The 19033-nt window shown below is 41.0% G+C and overlaps 1 protein-coding gene and 1 long non-coding RNA gene across 4 annotated transcripts in view; one reads left to right on the top strand and one right to left on the bottom strand.

The window, feature by feature from the left end:
• Positions 1 to 831: 831 nt before the first annotated feature.
• The window catches only part of FRMD4B (FERM domain containing 4B), a 284737-nt gene continuing 266535 nt past the window's right edge, over positions 832 to 19033 (bottom strand). For all 3 annotated transcript variants that reach the window (XM_072941679.1, XM_072941677.1, XM_072941678.1), the window contains 7 exons: positions 18111 to 18339; positions 15371 to 15427; positions 13859 to 14006; positions 11001 to 11120; positions 9354 to 10165; positions 6343 to 6475; positions 832 to 2308 (listed from right to left, as the gene is read on the bottom strand). In XM_072941679.1, coding sequence (XP_072797780.1) covers positions 2188 to 2308; positions 6343 to 6475; positions 9354 to 10165; positions 11001 to 11120; positions 13859 to 14006; positions 15371 to 15427; positions 18111 to 18339 — 1620 coding nt within the window. In that variant the 3' untranslated portion in view covers positions 832 to 2187. The remainder of the gene's footprint in view (positions 2309 to 6342; positions 6476 to 9353; positions 10166 to 11000; positions 11121 to 13858; positions 14007 to 15370; positions 15428 to 18110; positions 18340 to 19033) is intronic.
• Positions 10019 to 11516, top strand: LOC140686796 (uncharacterized). The gene is made up of 2 exons (XR_012060719.1): positions 10019 to 10104; positions 11440 to 11516. It is a non-coding gene; the product is annotated as an uncharacterized lncRNA (long non-coding RNA).

A 19033-nucleotide genomic window follows, 5' to 3' on the forward strand; every position in this document is an offset into this window, starting at 1 on the left:
AAGCATACCATTTGTTGAACAGGAAAAGGTTATTTCAGCATGAGAAATGTTAACTTCCTTGCATGACTGGGACATTGTGCTGTACACCAGAAATTGACACACTGTAATTGTACTTCAATAAAAAATAAATTAAAAAAAATTAACCCCCCTATATTTCACTTCCCATTCCCCCATCCCCCCACTGTTTGTGATTAAAAGATGCCAGATGAAATATAATCTTGAATTTAAAAGACCTGTTGGCCAGTCTGCAAAACTAGTATGCACGACTTGTTGCAAATAAACAACAATCATAAGATGAGGAAGCCTAAAAATTCCCATCATTCATCCTCCAGGAGGCAATAAACTACCGTATTTCATGAATTCTAAGACACAGCATTCTTTTATGTATCACCAAGAAAGAAAAAAAAAACACCGCCAACTAGATCATGCCGGCAATCAAAAGATGCACCCTGATTTCAGAAATGTAAATAGGAAAAAAATGAGCATCTTGGAGTCCATAAAATACGGTAATACGATAACTAAAAAATCTACAATCTTGTCCAACCTAATTACCTGCAGTAGAGCACTTTAAGCTGTTTTGTATGAACCCTGAACATAAATGGAAGGATACGTAAACATTTTCAGTAGCACACCTTTAATTTATTGACCTATGTAAAAAAATAATAGGTCTTTAAAAAGTCAGAACAATAAAAGAATATGCAAAAGGGTATTTCTGTTTCTAGAAGGCTACACAAATATGCAAAAAGGAATAAGTTACTTTTTTGCATGTCTTTTTGTTTTCCAAGTTTTTTTCCCCCAAACTTCATTTTTTAATGATACAAATGACTAAGGACCAGTTTAACAAATCATCTTTATGTATATATTACATGCTTTGGAATATAGATAGAAAATGTTCCCAAAAAAGTTGTTCAGAAACTTCTCTATTCACAATATGAACAAGAAACCTGTATAAAAGAGGGGGGAAGGAGCACCTTTTATGGAATTCTGAAGCAGAGTAGAGATGACAAAAAAAGATTCATCTGGAATATGGAAATATTTGTTTAAAAAAAAATTCCCTACAATCAACCATAGCGAATTAGTTCTTCCAAGGAAAGTATGAGGTAGTTTTAGCCTCATAATTAAATCTACTGCAGCTTGGAGGTTTTTTGCTTTTGTTTTCAATGACTAATCTTGTTTCTGTCACTTGGTGACTTAGAACTGCCTGTGGAAGACAACATGTTCACGTTTCTATTGTTCACAACTTTAAGGCACGCAATTCGTCTAAAATGATGTGGTTTTCGTGTTTTTTTTTTCCTTTATGTTGTTGGGCTCTTTCTGTATCTCCTCAGAATCCTTTTTCAAACTCTTGATTATAAAAGCTTTCCAAGTCAAGGCTGCCATTTCAGTGACAGCCGAGTTGGGGAGGTACCAGCCCATCATGCCGCTGGCGTAGAAAGACAGAAGGAACTCAGCGACACTGTACCTTAGAACATTCTCCAAGCAGAGTTTGCCAGTTACTCAGTGGGCTGCTTCATCTCCCCCAGTCCGTTACCGTGAAGTTATATGACAGGATGCTATGGCAGCCAGTCTTTCCAGAACCCATTTTATGGTGCTTAGGAAAACCATCACTCTTGATAGTAGCCTAAAAACATCTACACTCATTCGGAACTTCATGAAAATCCAGCTTCCCTTCAAGTAATTCTCCAATACTGTCTAAGTTGTTCACGTCTGGGTAGACATGGTATGTAATTCTTCGCCAGCTCACAAATTCAAGCCTTCCGATGGTGAGCGGTGACTGAGGAGCTTGTGTCTTCTCTTCTCTCTTCATTCTGAATTGTGCTCTGAAATCTCCCCTGTCCTGCTTTCCTTTTGGAGACCCTGAACGCACTTTTCACAGTTGTGAGGTCTGCCTTCAACGACTTTTATTCCCTTAAGTAGTGCTTGCTATTGAGAAAGGCTGAGTCCTCCCTGGCAACGTGGTCCGACCTTGCTCTGTGAGGTTAGCGCCTGGACTTGGAAAGGCAGGTTGTGGTTCAGGGGTTTTGTGCGGCTGAGTATGTGGTTCACTTCCGGGGCCATGTGAGTCCTCTCTTCCACCTCGGATGCCTGGAGGTTTCTAAAGCCAATGGCCTTCTGGGAAGACGAACGCGTTTTGCAAGGCACACTAGTGTGAGAACGCAGTGCTCGGTCAAGAGGCCCAACTGCAGTTCAGACTAATGTCCCAGGCTTGGAGTCTTCATGCCAGAAGAGCCTCTGCTCACTGCCCTCCAGGCTGTCCTCCAACTGGTTTCCATCTGGACCGTCCAGTTGACCGGTCTCTGTGTACTGCCTAGTAAAGGAAATCAGAAGGAAATCAGAAAGGTTATGACTTGTGGTCATTTTTGTTCCCAGAGTACAAAGATTACCACACTCAAAGCAGTTAGTAGAAAGCACTGTTAGGAAAATCATCCAAGACTTGGAAATAAGGCAAGGGATGACTGTGTGTTTTTCCAGCATCACTGTCTAACAGGCCCATGCGGGGAGTGCTCACTTCTCTTGAGAGAGAGGCTTTTGTCTAACTTCTATTTACCACTGATGAGGACGCAGGTTGTGTTAAGTGATACGTTAACTTGGAGGTTTTTGTTGGGAAGACATACACTACAAATAACTTCTGTCTGGTAGAAAAGATTATGGTCATTGTTTTATTGCCCTGTAGGATATTAACTGGTTTGGTATCGAAATTAGTCATCTTATGGCAAGACTCTCCCTTTCAGTGTGTGGAATTCAGTCCCTTGAGTTCTCTGGGAACCAGCTTTACTGTTCATTAGTTCTCTCATTAATGAGTTAAATAAACCTTTGATATATGCTCATTATCTGTGTGTGTGAGTCACATTTTTGACTTCTGAAGTATTTTTGACAGCTACACTTCAAGTATTCTTCAAATTAAGGGAGATTCACGAAACGTTTTCCTCAGAAACAAAGAAATGTATTGAGAGGGAGGCAAGGGTACCACAGGACACATTTGACATCCTCAAGGTGTACGGGGTCAAGTGTAAACTGGAAACAGCATCACATAAAAAAATCAGAGACCCATTTGGAAGGTATGTCCAAATGAAGGCATCTTACTATAAAGACCATTCCAATAAGCAAAACCTCATTCCTGTAATAGTTGGTTAGAGCAGGTTAGATAGTTAGTAGATTTCTTTTTATTTTAAACTTCAATGTCTTTTAGTAAAGGTGATTAAAAAGTCTTGGGAAGAAGAGCTTTGGAAATAAACACTCTGCCAAGCCAGGTATTTAGTGGTTTTTTTTTTTTTTCTAATATAAAAACAAAGGCAGATTGCCACAACGTCACACACCAGTCAAAACAAGTAGAACCCTTGCTATGCAATAAACCACACACGGGTTGGAGGGGCTGTACTTACTACAGCTGGCTACACTCAAAAGAGAATTTAGAACAGATCTCATTTCTGGAGGCACAACCATACTCCAGGACAGAAGCCCGTGGTTTTGCCTAGTGACGGGGAGAGTAAGACAAGGAAGAGGATGGGAAAAGACAACCGGAAGTGAAAGAAACACAGTTATTTGAGAACACAGTTTGCAGTAGCAGAGCCGAGAATCTGACTGGCTTATATACTAGGTGGCAGAAGGGACGGACCTTCAACATTTCTAATCTTGGAAAGTTTATGCTGCTGAGAGTTTATACTACATCATACCAGGGGAAAATTTTTTTTTACAAAATTATTAGACACATTAGACAAAATGATTAGAACTGAATTGAAAAAGCTCAGCTCAAATTTTGGGCCAAAGTCATTTTTGTTCTTGGTCCTAACTCCCTTGCCAGCGTTATATACAGAAGTCCAATTTGTAGCTTTCTGTAATGTTAAGACCTCGACACTCTGGGGAAAGGATCTCATTTTAAAAAACACATAGATCTATTGCTAAGCATTTCAAATCTTCAATTTAAGGTCAGATCTAAAGTTTTTTATCTTTATCCTGAAACCCACTTTTCCTCTTATTTTTAAAATCAGATTTTCATCAAAAATAACATCCAATTTTAGGGCAAATTTCTAAAGCTTTGTGGATGATTGTTATTATATTTGCCTTGTTAACAGATCAAATTAAGTTGATCAGACTGTATCATATTAAAAAAAAAGAATCCTAAATAGATGAACAGATGGAAATAAGTACTCCCATAATTCTTTGGCCTGGGAGGATAAATTGGTAAATCTTTCTAGTAAGCAGGAGCTTAAAAAGATATGCTTTTCTATTCAATCTGTTAATTCTATTTATTGCTGTGGATCCTAAGGAAATAATCTGGAAGAGATCAGACACACATTTTGCACAAAGATGTTAACAAAAGCATCACTTACAATAAAAAAAAAAGAGAGAGAGAAAATTGAAAAGCCATTTCAATTCAAACTACGAGGAACTGTTAAATAAAGTATGGCATATGTATTGAGTGGAATATCATACTGGTCACAAGAAATAAGGTTTAAAGAGTTTTGTAAAAAAAAATTAGGAAACACGTTTATCTATGATAAGAAGTAAAAAGCTGGGATGTAGCATTTCATGTACAATGAAGGATGGAATACTGTATATATGGTATCATTATGACCATGTTAAAAATGGATACAGAAAAATGGGGGAAATGTGCCAAAATGTTATTAGCTGCTATCTCTAGATAATTATTATGGGTAAATTATTTCCCACTTATTTATTTATTATCCTCCTAATTTTCTACAGTGAGCTCATATTATGTGCACATGCATACACACACAATAGGGATCTTTAAATAGTTTCTAATTTCCTGTACATTATGCCCCTTTGACATCAGACTCTGCTGTCAAGCCATCTTGGGCTCCCTGAAATAGATGAGCAGACTTCGTAAAAACAGATTTTCTCTAAAAATGTTTAACACTTCCTCAGTCCGATGGAAGTGATGTTAAGGATATTAGAAATGTCTTATGCACTGAACAGTATGTTCGATCTCATTTCTAACTCAGTCAAGAAAGTAAACTATAAGTATACAGGAAAATCATTTGCAAATGTATTATACAAAATGATTAGAACTGAATTAAAAAAAGTTCAGCTCAAATTTTGGGCCAAAGTCATTTTCCTTCTTGTTTCTAACTCCCTTGCAAACATTATTTACAGAAGACCAGGCTATCTGACGTCCTCTGAGGTATATTTTCATTAGAATTCTATTTTGAGCACACTCTTTGTTGAGCTGAGACAATTGGCCTAATATTTCAAGCCAAGAAAAACTTTTGCTAAGTACGGAGAAGAGAAACAAGGCTTTGGGGGTTGAATATCTCCAATTTGCTTATAACATTGAGTGCTTTAATAAGAAACTAACCTCTCAAATTCACCAGTAAAAATTAACCCTGAAAAGTTATAGTCTGTGTAAGCCTCCTGTGCCTGAAGCAATCTGACTTAAAGAAAGCAAAATTAAATTTTCTTTAAACACACACACAAACCCAGAAAATACTCTACTTCTTGGCACCAGGGGTTTGGATTATATCCTATGAGAAAGTGATGGAGGAAGATGACCACTTCAAACTCAACTCCTCCCATGTATGCAGAGAACTGAAAAAATATGTAATCCAGAGTTGGCAATCTTTTTTTTCAAAATCACATTTTAACAAACTGTCCTTGTATATTGCCTTTAAATGTTTACAAAGAACTACTATTACAGACAAACAGGACAGCTGGCTGCGTCTGTTGCTTCTGAATGAACATAAGGTCAGACACAAAAAGGCAGCAAATGCTTGAAATCAAGCCCACCAACTGTCCATGAGGACTCTTGCTATGAACAGCCTTTTCTAGCACAGGGGTATTTGTCCGGCAAGGCTCCAGAAGAGTCTTAAGTGGGTATCTCAATGATACAGTTTCAAGTACAGCAATTCAAAAAAAAACCAAAAACCTTTCAGACACAGAATTTCACGTACAGAACTCTAAGAACAGGGTCAAATCTGAATGTGCTAGATTAATCGTGAACAAGCTTTTTTCTTAAAGGACCAGATATTTCCGGCTGCTGGCCACGTGATCTCTGTTGCAACTCCTCTGCCCTCAGTATAAAAGCAGCCACAGACAGCATCTAAATGAACGAGCATGGGTGTTTTCCAATAAAACTTCATTTGTTTATAAACACAGGTGGCAGCTAGTTTTGACCCTTAGACTACAGTTTGCCAACCCTTGGGCTAGACTGCTTAGTGTTCCTAAAATAAAACTGGATTCCTTGCTTTGCTGTACACCTGAAACTAACATTGTAAATCAACTACACTTCAATACAAAATAAGAATTATTTTTTTAAAAAATGGGATTTCTGAATTCTTTTGACTAGCAACAGGGTAGCAGAATTTTTGAGCATTGCTTTCTCACCTGCCTGGAGAGGGCAAAGGATTATAGATGTTGCCATAGCAGCTGGTGTAAGAAGAATGTGCCGGGGTCTCGTATTCAGATAACCCTAAGGTTATCTGGGTCCTCCAGTTCCCAGAAGCATTTGTAGAAGACACTAGAAATAAAAAAGAAAAGAGACACAATTGGTGGGAATACACAGAGTGAAAATTGTTTAAGTCATTTAGATGTGCATTATAATCAGCTGTGTGCAGAGTAGAGATTAAGAACCAATGCTTAGAATCCACAGAGTTCCTATTCTAAGCCTCAGTTATCTCATCTGTAAAGTGGGAATAATAATATATTCTGTATAGGGATGATATTGGGATTAAAGTAATATACAAAAATATTTAGCCCTGTGCCTAGCAATAAATGATAACTATCATTATTATTATAAATGGGAATAAAGCTAATGGAAAGACATGCTGTAAAAAAATAACCCCAAAAACAAGCCAGAAAAAAAAAATCCTCATATATGGAAAGCATCTTCCCCATATCAGGCTATGGTGGCTGGATAGCTTCAGAGGCTTCCATCATAAAGAGAAGGTGACAAGTCTGAGTTTCTTGGAGACCTTTGGAGGAAAAACATCCTGTATGTTGACTTGTTGAGACTTGCCTATTCCTCAGCCAAAGGCACTAATAGGATCAGGGCATATTTTTTGCCTAAAAAAAAAAAGTCTATGTTGGAGAGGTGGGTGGGGATGAGAGAGGGTAACTAGTATAGGAAAGATTTTCAGGAAGAGATTTAGTTTTTTTGAGGGACTAATCTGGAACAAGACAAGGGCATAATTTGGGAGCAAAACCCAGTGACTGCCCCATCACTGGACGTTTGCTGTCCTCTCTCTAAAATCAGTCCTGCTCCATGCCTAGGAAGTACCAGGCCAACCTGGTCGTCCAAAACTCAGACAACTGGTACTGCTCATGCATTCTTCCAGCTCTCTTCCATTTCCTCTTCCTGGTGGCCAACCTCCTCCACTTTCTCTCACACCCACAAAGCACAGGGGACCAGCGTGGGACAGACACATTTCAAAACTCATCTGCGGTCCTGGATGCCACGAGGTTTTGACTCAAAGATATAACATTCTTTACTTTGAGCTTCCAAGAATGTTCCATAACTCTAAGTCAGGGGCTGTGAGGCATGGTGGCTAGGGTGTCAGAGCTGTGTTAGAATTCCTTACTAGCTTTGGAGCTTGGGCAGGGTCATTTAAACCAAGCCAGAACTGCCTCCACGGCAGGATTAGGATAATAATAATAAACAGAACAACAGGACTTGCTACAGAATTGTTGTATACATTAAATGAGACAGTGCATGCACAAGTGCTGAGCGGGCTGGTGGCTCACGGTAAGTTGTCAATAAATAGCAGCTGTCCTTACTACTAAAACTCTAAGAGTCGCCAACAGAGCCTTTCGGTGGCTGGAAGGGATTACAAAACCCCTGACTAATTCAGCAAATATTCAGAAACTTAGCTCTGCGTGAGAATGAGGCGTGCCTGTTGTAATACATTAGCTATAAAATGTAGGCAGGAATGAGGAAAATTCCAAAAGGGAATTCTGGGAGCACTGATTCCATCCCTCCAATTCCTTCAACTGCAATGCCTTTTGGCCCACGGGGCCGTATCCTCCAGGTGTCAGTAAGGCTCACACCCTCACCCTGGGTCCCAGTCAGGAAGCAGCATCTCCATTCTCACCTTTGCCCCTGACCCAACCACCAGGACTGCTGAGGTTCCAGAGTTACACCTCCCCCTCTCCCTGGCCTCGCTGTTTAAAGAGGCATTACCCCAGCCCTGTGCCCCAGTGACCATCCATGTGCATCCCAGCCCTCCTCGTTTGGTTTCTGAAATTTTCTCATCCGACACCTTGAACTCTTAAGGGGAAGGAAGGTGCTCTCGAAATCAGAGCCACAAGTGAGAAATCATTTACAGGAGACTTTTCATATGTTAGATGTGGTAATCAATGGGAAAACCCTAGCAGGAGTCCAAAGTCCTGCACAAGCAGGAGAGAACTAGAACCCAAACAGAAATCTCCATGGAGACGTCTCTTGTCAACAAGCTTAGGAAACTTTCAAAGGTGACGATCACACAATGATTCAGGAACCTCTGTGCTATGTCTCACTAAGGCATCATGCTTGAAAGAGGAGGCAAGACTCATGACCTCGGTTTTTCTTGCAGTTAGAGAATTCATTCGTTGCTTAGAGCTTTACCATTGCTTAATTTTCATACATCCTTCTAGCTGCTAACTAGTCTGTGAAGTCACCAAGGCCAGGAACTGGCTTAATGCTGGCTTCTCAGCATCTTGGATGGACCTGCTAGTTTGACGAATAAATGAAACCACAGGCGGATTCTCCTCTTAGGCCCCATTTCTCTACTTAAAGTACCTAGCACAGCTGGAGGAATGTTAGCGGAGTTAGGGACCAAAGCTGACGCATGAAGAGATGATCGCTAATCAAAATGGTCTTGGAAGGAAAATTCCTTAAATCAAGCATAAAGGGCAGTACCTATGACTACTGATCTACATAGGACTTAGAACAGCGCCAGGACCAGTGCTTAGTAAATGCCAGCTCCTGTCGGACTTACTAGAAGCCTGAGGCAGGGACCTGAGCATGTGGAACGAACTGCCTTTAGATCATCCAGTTCAGAGGTGGTGAACACAGAAAGGATGCATGACTCCAGTGGTTTTCTGCTCACCTGAAGGGTTTATGCTCTTCTTTGAATATATCAAACCCTCAATGCCCTGAACACTTGAAAGAGATGTGGCTGTCAATGGGAGACCTAGAAAAGATACAATAAAGGAAATCCCCGAATGCCAGGCAGCACAGAGAGCAGGTGCTCAGTAAATGCTGGATTTGAGTCTGTGGCTCCACCCAGCGGGTACCATTCTCATGACCTTGGGTCCTGCTCTCATGATCCTTGAGGGGCATGGCCTGGGGTAGGCAAGGGGGCCGGGGAGTTAGGAGGTGAAAGAAATCTGGGTGGCAAGGGCCTCCGCGGTGTTCTTACCTGATGAGTAGGAAGACGCACGGCTGCTCGGAGAACAGGGCACTTGGAGCCCCGCGAAGCCCAGGCTTCTCTGCGAGCCCCTGTCCGCGTCGAAGCTCGTCTGCGCACTGTGGCCCTGCTCCTTCTGCCCGGAGGCCCGCTGGTACCAGCCGCGCAGGTGCTCGGCGACCAAGGCCTTGTGGATGTTTTTGGTGATGTGCTCCGACTTGGCGGCCGCCTTCCTCGGCAGCCGCAGGGTGGCGTACGGGTTGTGCGGCACCCGGTCCACCTCGTCTTCGTGGAAGGACCTGCTGTGGTCCCTCGGGCGGTCGTACCCGTAGTGGGCGGCGGAGCGGTAGGGCGGGTTGACACTGTACTGCCCCTCCGTGTCGCTCTCGTAGACGTAGCCGCCCCCGTAATAGAGCTCAGCCTCCGCGTACGCCGCGTAGCCGGCGATGTAGCAGCTGGAAGCGGGCGGCTCCTGGCTCCTGGCGTGGACGCCGTTCCGCAGGCTCTCCTTCTGCGCCAGGTTGGGCATGCTCCCGGAGCTGGAAGCCGAAACGCTCTGCTTCTTGGACCTTCGGCGCCCCCTGGAGCGAGTGTCCAGGGTCTGGGCGGTGTAGTAGGGCCCGGCCACGGGCGTCACGCAGCAATACTCCGTGCTTGACTGGCTGGTGTAGGAGGACCCGTCATCCAGGATTTCTGTGCTGCTGCTTCTTTGGGACTTGGAGAGGGAGAAGAATGGCTTGTCGTTGTCCACCTCGGAGAGCAGGTGAGACTGGGACTCGAGGCTTCCGCTCCGCTGGCGGCAGTGCTGAGATGAAGATTCGGGTCTGAAAGAGGAGAAAGAAGGGCAAAGCGGTAAAAAGAGAGAGGAGGAGAGGAGGGCCGAGAGAAGGACAAAGGACGCCACAGTTAAATGATCTCATAACTCTTGGCCTGCAATAGGATTTTTAAGGTTTCCGACGCTGACCACACGACAGAGTCCATTGGGTTTACACCAGGCTCTGTCAACTGGGCAGTCCACATCCTTTTTTGAAATTAGGAAGATAAACTGCTGATGTACAACGTGAGTCAAAGCCTGAGAGAAACCCCACATGTCTTTGAAGGGTCCTCTCTTCCAACAGGATAGCGGGACACCCAGACTAGGGCAGAGGCAGCATTCGCAGGGGGCAGAGTCTGGGCTCTGACATGGGAGATACTGGGACTGAGTCACGGCTCCATCACTTCCCAGCTGTACGAACGTGGGCAAGATATTTAATCACTCTCCCTTCCTCCTCTGTAAAAACTGAGGACAAAAACAGTATCAAATATCTCCAATAAGGTTTGTTGTGGGGGCTACATAATACAGTGCATATGAAACTGCACAGCCTTCAGGAAACACTTCAAAGTAGCACTGTTGCCATTAACTTCACCCTCATCACCGAATAACCACCGGTAATAAGCCGGTTGGAAAAATTAAGGCACACACAAAAAAATCCAGTATCTACCCAAGGTGTATTTTTTGAGTACATTTTCTTTGCTGACATAAGGGAACTGTTAAGTGACTAGAAAATGTAGAGTCCTAAAACAAAGTCCCTTAAAACAACAAAGAAAGACAGCGAGGTAAAACAAAAGGTTCAAGCAAAACTCAGCAGAGACAAGGCAAGTGGAATGAAGCGCTCTTACTCCAAGTGGCTGCTGCTGTAGGCGTTGCGGGTAAGGACGGGCGTGGTGGGCATGCTCCGTCCCCCCTGGGGCCGCCTCTCCAGGGTTCTGTAAGGACTGCTGTGTGTCGACAGCATCTCCCTGGGGATGGCAAAAAGAAGAGGTCAGGAACATCTCTGGCAAACTGTTGTAAGCGGATGAGAGACTTACTGGAAGCTGAAGGAATGGGAGCGTAAAGAGAAAACTGGGGAAAATCTTTGTGGTTTAGTTTCTTGGTGCATCCCATCCTATATGAGTTTTAGGGGAAGCACATGATCTGACTCTGAGTCATAAATATGAAGGAAAAAAATAAAGGACTCAAAAAAAAAAGTACTGAACGAACAAGATTGACAACTAGAGCAGGGGCAGCAAACCTTTTTTTCCGTCAAGAGTCTAACAGGAAATATTTTTGGCTTTGCAGGTCAGATGATCTCTGTCCAATATCTGTGACAATGCAGGTGGCTGTGTGCCCATAAAACTTGACCATGGACATCGAAATTCAAATTTCCTATGATTTTTATGTCTCAAAGTATTACTGCTTTTGATTTCCCCTCCAATTATTCAAAGAATACAAAAAAACATTCTTAGCTCATGGGCCATTCAAAAATAGGTCACTGGATGGATGTGGCTAGTGGGCTGTCACTGGCAGGCTCCCTGGACTAGAAGGAAGCAATCTTCAATCACTCTGTCCACTTCCCGGCACAGTGAGAACACAATTTGAAGTTAATTCTTTCTATAAATGACTTTGATTACACTTTACTTATTAAAAAAAAGCACACCAAGTTCATTGCAAAGAAGTTTGAAAAGGTGGAAAAAGAAAACTTATTTATTTATTTATTGCAGGGGGGGTAATTAGGTTTGTTTGTGTGTGTGTGGGGTGTAAATTAGGTCTATTTACTTGTCTATTTTTAGAGGCGATACAGTGGATTGAACCCAGGACCTCATGCATGCTAAGCATGGGCTCTACCACTTGAGCTATACCTTCCCCCTCTTATTTATTTATTTATTTATTGAAGAAAAATTTAAATGTCTATAATCTGCTACCTCAGATAGAATCAGTCAACACTAAACATTTTCAGATACTTTTAACCGAGCCTGGATATTTACAAGCATTTATAGTTTTAGCAACAACAACAAAAAATGAGATCTTACAATCTTTTCTCTTTCAAAACCCACTTAAATGGAAACGATCTAAGGTTTCGTGCTGCTTACTAGTCATCTACAATGCTGTTTTATCGACTATGTAGTATTCCACTGTAAAGACGGGCCATGATTTATTTAAACAATCCACTAGCCGAGCATACGCACTGTCTTCGGTTTGCCGCTAGTATGCACAATGCTGTGATAAGCATTCTGTAGTTAGTTAATTTGATCGGAAAAAATTCCTGTAAGTGAAATTGCCATATCAAAGAGCAAACCCATCTTAAACTATTGGGGAGACAGGCATAATGATGTTTAAGATAATGATTACCAGTTATAATTCCTTTTGCTGAAATGGCTTTGTTTTCCCCAACATAATGAACACACTTGTCCAGTGCTAACTGAGAGGACTCTCTTCATTGCTGGAAACGGGAAATACGTGTGCTGCCCAATGTCATAGCCACTAGCCACATGTGTCCATTAGCGCTTGCAGTGTGGCTGGTGTGACTGAGGAACTGAATTCTAAATTTTATTTACTGGTAATTAAACCGGACAGCATTGCTCTGGGCACATGGATCTCTACTGTTTAAGGCAACAGTTCTTAAAAGCTAATCCAGACTGGGGCTACTCTAAGAGAAAAGTTTTCACTGATGCTTAATGAACTAGAAATGTAACAAAATGTTAGTTTTCTATCCATAAGTGAAAAATTGTTTAATCTAAATAATCTTCCTTTATTTTGAGACTAATTTCCATCCTCCCTGAGATGTAATATAACATGCTGGCTAATATCACATCACAGACTTTGAAGTCAGGCTACCGAGGTTCAAATCCCAATTGCAATATTCACTAGTTGACAAACCCAACAAGTTATTCATACTTTTTGGTCCTCGGTGTACTTATCTGTAAATGGTAATGGGGGTAGTAATACAATCAGGATTGCTGTGAGGATTAAATTTGTTAATACATATTGAAACACTTTCAACAGTGCCTGGCACATAGAAAGTGCTCTATAAATGTTCATTTCATCATCTTATAATTATTACAACAATGGCTATATTTTGGATAGGTAAATGTCATTTTTTTCATGAAATCATAGACTATTTGAACATTCTGATTAGGCAAGGTAAAAAAGTCCATAATCCTATCTTGGGCCCTATTTAAAAAAAAAGAAAAAAAAAGATTATTGATCCACATAGCCAAATTCTGGGAATCACTGGTCTGTCATCTTTTAAAAAGTTATTGCCCTGACAACATTTACTTGAGACAGTTGAGAAGAAGTTGTATTATCTACTTCACAGATTAAAAAATGTGCTGAAGTTCCATTTTCATTTGAAAAGTCAGAAGTCAGTTCTGTCACTTAGTTTGGCAGAGAGGTATTTAAACACAGTTTCCTGAGGCCATGGGATATGAAACTGAACTTGGGACACTATCCTCAAATTCAGATGATAATTAGTGTTCCTGTAATTTAATATAAATCAAATAGACTTTAAAATCAAAGGAAGAGCCAAATACTTTTAAGATCTCTTGACAACACATCAACTTGCTGTCAACACAAATAACTGGGTTAGTTTCTGTGCTTTGGTTTCATAAGATAACCCTTTCTGAAAGAATACATAGGAGAACACAAAACTGGGTCGACTCTTTTGGAGAAAAGATCTCATAGTGGCAACGAGGCATTCACCGCACTGATGTCTTCTCACCTGGACTGTCTGGTATCCACAAACTGCTCATTGATGGACGACTTTCTGAAGTGGATTCGCTCAATCCCGAGAGACTTGGGGGGGAGAATTCTTGGAGAGTGAGGTACTGAACTTGATCGCTGCCCAGCAAGACTGAAGGTGTCGTTGGCTATAATAAGCAAATGAATGAACGAGTGAGTAAGTAGATAAATAAAAAAAGAAACAAATACCTTGCCAAAACCACCCCGAAAAAAAAGTGGAAGATCTGTCTGGTGAGCAAAGTGTTCTTCCAAAGCTGATGTTTTTAAAAGTACCTAAGTTTCAAGAAATTTTTTTTTTATATTTTACACAACAGAAGAAAGAAACTACTAAATATTTTTGTGGGGCCTGTCCCAACTATTACCAATTCAACGGTGCCACTCTGAGCAAATAAATCTCTTGAGTGGAATGGATGATAATACAGCTTTTCTAGACTTACATTACAGAAAAACCCCAGTGTGAAAAATGCCAAGAGGAAGTTGGCCTGCAAAGTTGGCCTGGATCAGTTTTGTTCCAATTCACTTTCAAGGTTCTTAGACCTCCTTGGCTGACCAAAGGTTCGTCCCTTTGTTGAAAGGGGTAAAACTGATTTATGGCGAGTCATTGGAGACTTGACTTGTCTCCCACTGATATGTGTATTTCCGAAGAGGAATGGCAAACAGGACCAAACCTCAGCTTGAAGGAAGAATTGTGAAATGGTTCAGACTTTCATGAATCATTCAACTTGGGGGAAGATAAAGCCGAAGGCGGCTAGTGGCCTCCTCGAATTCTTTAAATCACATCAAGTAGATAGGCAGCCCCTCTGCTTAAGCGCAAGGAAGATATTACAGGGAAACCCTCTGTCACTTGATGTGACATCCACTCCATTGTGAAAGGTGTTAAACACACGTCATTACAATAGATGCAGCCAAACGCCATGAAACCGACACAGTGACGTGTAATCCAACTTCTGAAATACGTATGTCTTCTTAAGGAAAATAAACTCCCACTTATCCAGAATAAGCAGACAGTGATAATTAAAGTCTACCCTGTTTCCTGGTGGTCCAGCGTAGCCTACACGGCACTGATTTCCTGGTTTTGATATTGGATCCAAATATACAAGATGTTACCTTTGGAGAAAGCTGGGTGAAGGACTCTATATTACTTAAGAAACTCCCTGTGAGTCTATATGTACTTCAAAAATTAAAAAAAAAAAAAAACCAAAAAACAAAAAACTCCTACAGAGCATCACAAATCCTAACTGAGATACTTACTTGTGTGAACGGTATTCTGATTCCCTAAAGTCATGTGAGTTGTGCGGTACTGTTATTTGATGCTGAGCTAACTTGTGTAGAAGTCAGTCATAACCCCCCTTTCTCAACACTCTGCATAAACGTAAGTTGGCTGATTCTACTTCTCTTTAGTTCTCTTTAGTTCCTTTTATGTAACTAAAGATAAAATTCTTAATATTTCAGAATATATAATATTTTGAACTGAAAAGGGGGAGCTACTCACGATCATCATAGGTGGCAGTGTCGGACAAGGAGCTGCTTTCTGATGGGATGATGTCCTCTGTGAATAAAATAAACAGCCTTTATTGTAGGTACTGACAGGAATATACAGAACAGATAAATAAGATTATCGCACAGCACAGGGAAATACATACCAGATCTTGTGGTAGCTCACAGCGAAAAAAAATGTGACAATGAATATATGCATGTTCATGTATAACTGAAAAACTGTGCTCTACACTGGAATTTGATACAATGTTGTAAAGTGACTATAACTCAATTAAAAAGTGTTAAAAAAGGAAAAGAAAGTTCTAAAAAATAAATAAACAAACTGCCTTTAGTGTAATGGTGCATTTGTCCACCCAGCAGTTCAATAAAAGCATTTTCAATGGAGCACATCTTATTTTTATTTAGAGACGTCCAACTAATTACAGTGCATTAAGAATAATTAACTATTGTAAGACTAGACCCATTGACTACTGAAGATACAAACATCTTACATAGCATACAATGGGTCTTAAAATGGAACAGACTTTTTGAGAACCCTCCTTTGAGAATCTGCTATACTGTCAGTGTAACTTATTTTCTGAACCCTCCACTGAAGAAAAGGGCTTTTTCTTGATAGAACGTGGCCATTTTGTGGTGCATAAGCTTCTCAATTAGATCAGGCTTTCTCAACAGCGGGCGGCACTAAGGCCACTTTGAACTGGATAATTCTTTGATGAGGGGAGCTGTCCTTCCATGGACGGTCTCCAGCCTCTACCACTGGATGTCAGCACCACTCCTACCCTCAGTTTTGATGATCAGAAATGACTGCAGACATTGCTAAATGTTCCCTGGGGTGCAAAACTGCCCCTGGGTGAGAACCACTGACACAGACAGACCAGGATTCAGATCTTGGTTTTGTCCCTTACTGGCTGTGAGACCGTGGGCAAATTACTTAATCTCTCCAAGCATCATTTGGCTCAAGTCTGAAACAGGGATAAGAACAGTCCCTAGTGTTCAGTGCTTCAGTGAGCATTAAATGACGTAAGGGATGTAAAGCCCTTAGCCCCGCTCCTGGCACAAGACAAATGCTCAATAAATGTTAGCTCTACTTACTACTTTGGTTCCCTACACACAGCATCCTGACGGTTGGAAATGCCCATCGTGATCTGATGACTCCTGGTGCCCACCAAATGTTACAAAATGTGTTCAGCAAAAAGCGACATCTTAGACGCGTTGACGCGCTTTGGCAAATCATTCCACACTCAGTGTCAAGGACTGGCTGGGTTACAGGCAAACGTCACACCTCACCATAAGCTTCAAAGTCATGATGAAGTGCATCTCCTGGTCCAACCTCAAATGTTAATCTCTGTCAGAGCCAGACGGACTGTCTAGTAATTGGACACACAGTAGAAGGCAAGGTGCCAGTATGGTCAGCTGTCAGGCACACTTAAAAAAAAAAAATTCTACCCGATATATGCTCAGTCATTGGCACCACTGCTGTCCAAATGTCAGCCACTGTAAAGGACATCATTTGCATCTCACACAGTTGGGGAGGAACGGGCCACAACAAATGGCTGTGGATGCTAAGTGCACTGCTAATCACCCAACCCTGTAGGTCCAGAATGTGGCCACCAACAAGGCCAACTGGATTTTGCATTCAGAGTCAGAGCCACCCTAAATTCCCCAGCTGCAGCTGACTAACACTTGTGCGTTGATGTCTGTGCATTCACTTTCCGAAAGCCCTATCTCCGCTCTATAAATCGTATGTCCTAAACCCGAGTGTACTTGAAACCTCATTACCACATTTCGTCAAATCTACAATGAGTAAGTCCTTTATGTCCCAGTAAGAAAAAGAAAAAGTACCGCCAATCATGACTGCAACAAATCATCTAGTATACGAATTATCCCAATTTCACAGATGTTTAAATGTGAAAAAAAATTGTCTTGGAATCAAAGAAACATCATATTTCATCCAATGATTGGGCTGAAAACTGTGAAACAAACATGGAAGGCCAACTGGACTTGAAATCTACTTAAATGAGATTTTTCAGTTGATGTTTTTTCATGAATATTGAAGTTTTAGACACAGAATGTTTACAATTTTGAAAATATGGACGAGGATTAGGAAGAAAATCAAGTTACATGAAATTTTACAGCTGCTAATATTTCGAACTCTTTCCCAACCGGTCTCAGCGTGTACATGTTTATACAATGTCAGGATCAGGTTGTGGTTCCATCTGATATTCTGCCTTCCCGCATTTCCTAATATAACATGAACGTATGCCCATATCTTTAAGTCGCCTCCATAATGACAGTCATTGTAAGAGCTTGTTTCTATCCACATGTGTTGGACAGGTCCTTTAAAAAAAAAAAAGTATGGTCTGCTGGATTAAAAAACCTTTGAGAAACTACTGAGTAGGGCCCAATTCTCTATGTTTTCAAACATATTTCTTGCAATGACATCAGACCAGTTAAAGGTGAATCCATCTTGTTCAGAACCAATATTGCTGTGAAAACCCTTTCATCCTGAAAATTAAAGCAATGCAATAATAAAGCATTTTAAAACTGAGAATGTCACTGAAAGCCAAGTTTACCTACTCATAAGACTGAAATTCCAAACCATTTTTATCCTAAGAAAGTTAGACTTAGTTCCAGTCTTTCTTTTCTCTGTCACTGAGTGAACGGGTTTGGAAATGGGACATTCCATCCAGAGTAGTGACTTCTGTGTCTCAACAAAACCCTTACTCATTACTAACCTGGTAAAGTAACGGCTGCTTTCTGGCTGGGTTTCTTTCCACATCTAATTCGGTATTCATTGATTGCATTTTCAATCTCCTGAAGCTTTTTCACCGCATCCGTGTAATCTTGCTTTCGTTTTTTCTTCACGGTTTTACAAAGGTCTGGCTCGTTGGCAAGTTTCTTTGCAGCTTCAACCAGCTTTTGCTGGATTAGGAAATTGCTCTCCAGTTCTTGCAAAGCAGGATCCTGCATTTACAGGATAATACAGTTTTACTTTTATGGACACATATAGTCACTCTCATAGGCTCCAGATAATAAAAGTTCTCTTTCTCGTGCATTCTCAAATCAGATGCTCTTTGAGAATAAAATCTTCCTAAGTTTTACTGCTTAGGTATTCTCATCCCATTCCTAGAAGACAAGACCTCCCTCTTTCAATTTACTTTAACTTCTTATTAGTCCAAATCTCTTTCCTTTTCTTTTTTTTCAGGGGGGAGGTAATCAGGTTGATTTATTTATTTGGTTTTTCAGTGGAGGTACTGGGGATTGAACCCAAGATCTCGTGCCTGCTAAGCACATGCTCTACCACTTGAGCTATACTCTCCCCCATCTTTCCTTTTCAAAGAAAGGAACTGCCTTCCATTCATTCAGTTGATTGGATGAAGAGCATATTTTTCAAGAAGGGAATCTTAACCCAAAATTCATAGCCACAGAATGTTATATTCACATGCATAGCTTTAGAAACAAATAAATTTAGGTTTGATTCCTCTTTCTAGGTGGTTCCTGCTTGCATGACTCTGGACATATTGCTTAATTTTTATTTGTAAAATGGAGATCACAAAAGTATGAAGATTAGAGACAATATATGTACATTGTTTAGCTCAGAGCTGCATATAAAGTGAATGCTCAATAAACAGCAATGCTCACTTTATTATTAATGGAA

This window comes from Vicugna pacos, chromosome 17 (genome assembly GCF_048564905.1).
Source record: "Vicugna pacos chromosome 17, VicPac4, whole genome shotgun sequence".
NCBI lineage: Eukaryota > Metazoa > Chordata > Mammalia > Artiodactyla > Camelidae > Vicugna > Vicugna pacos.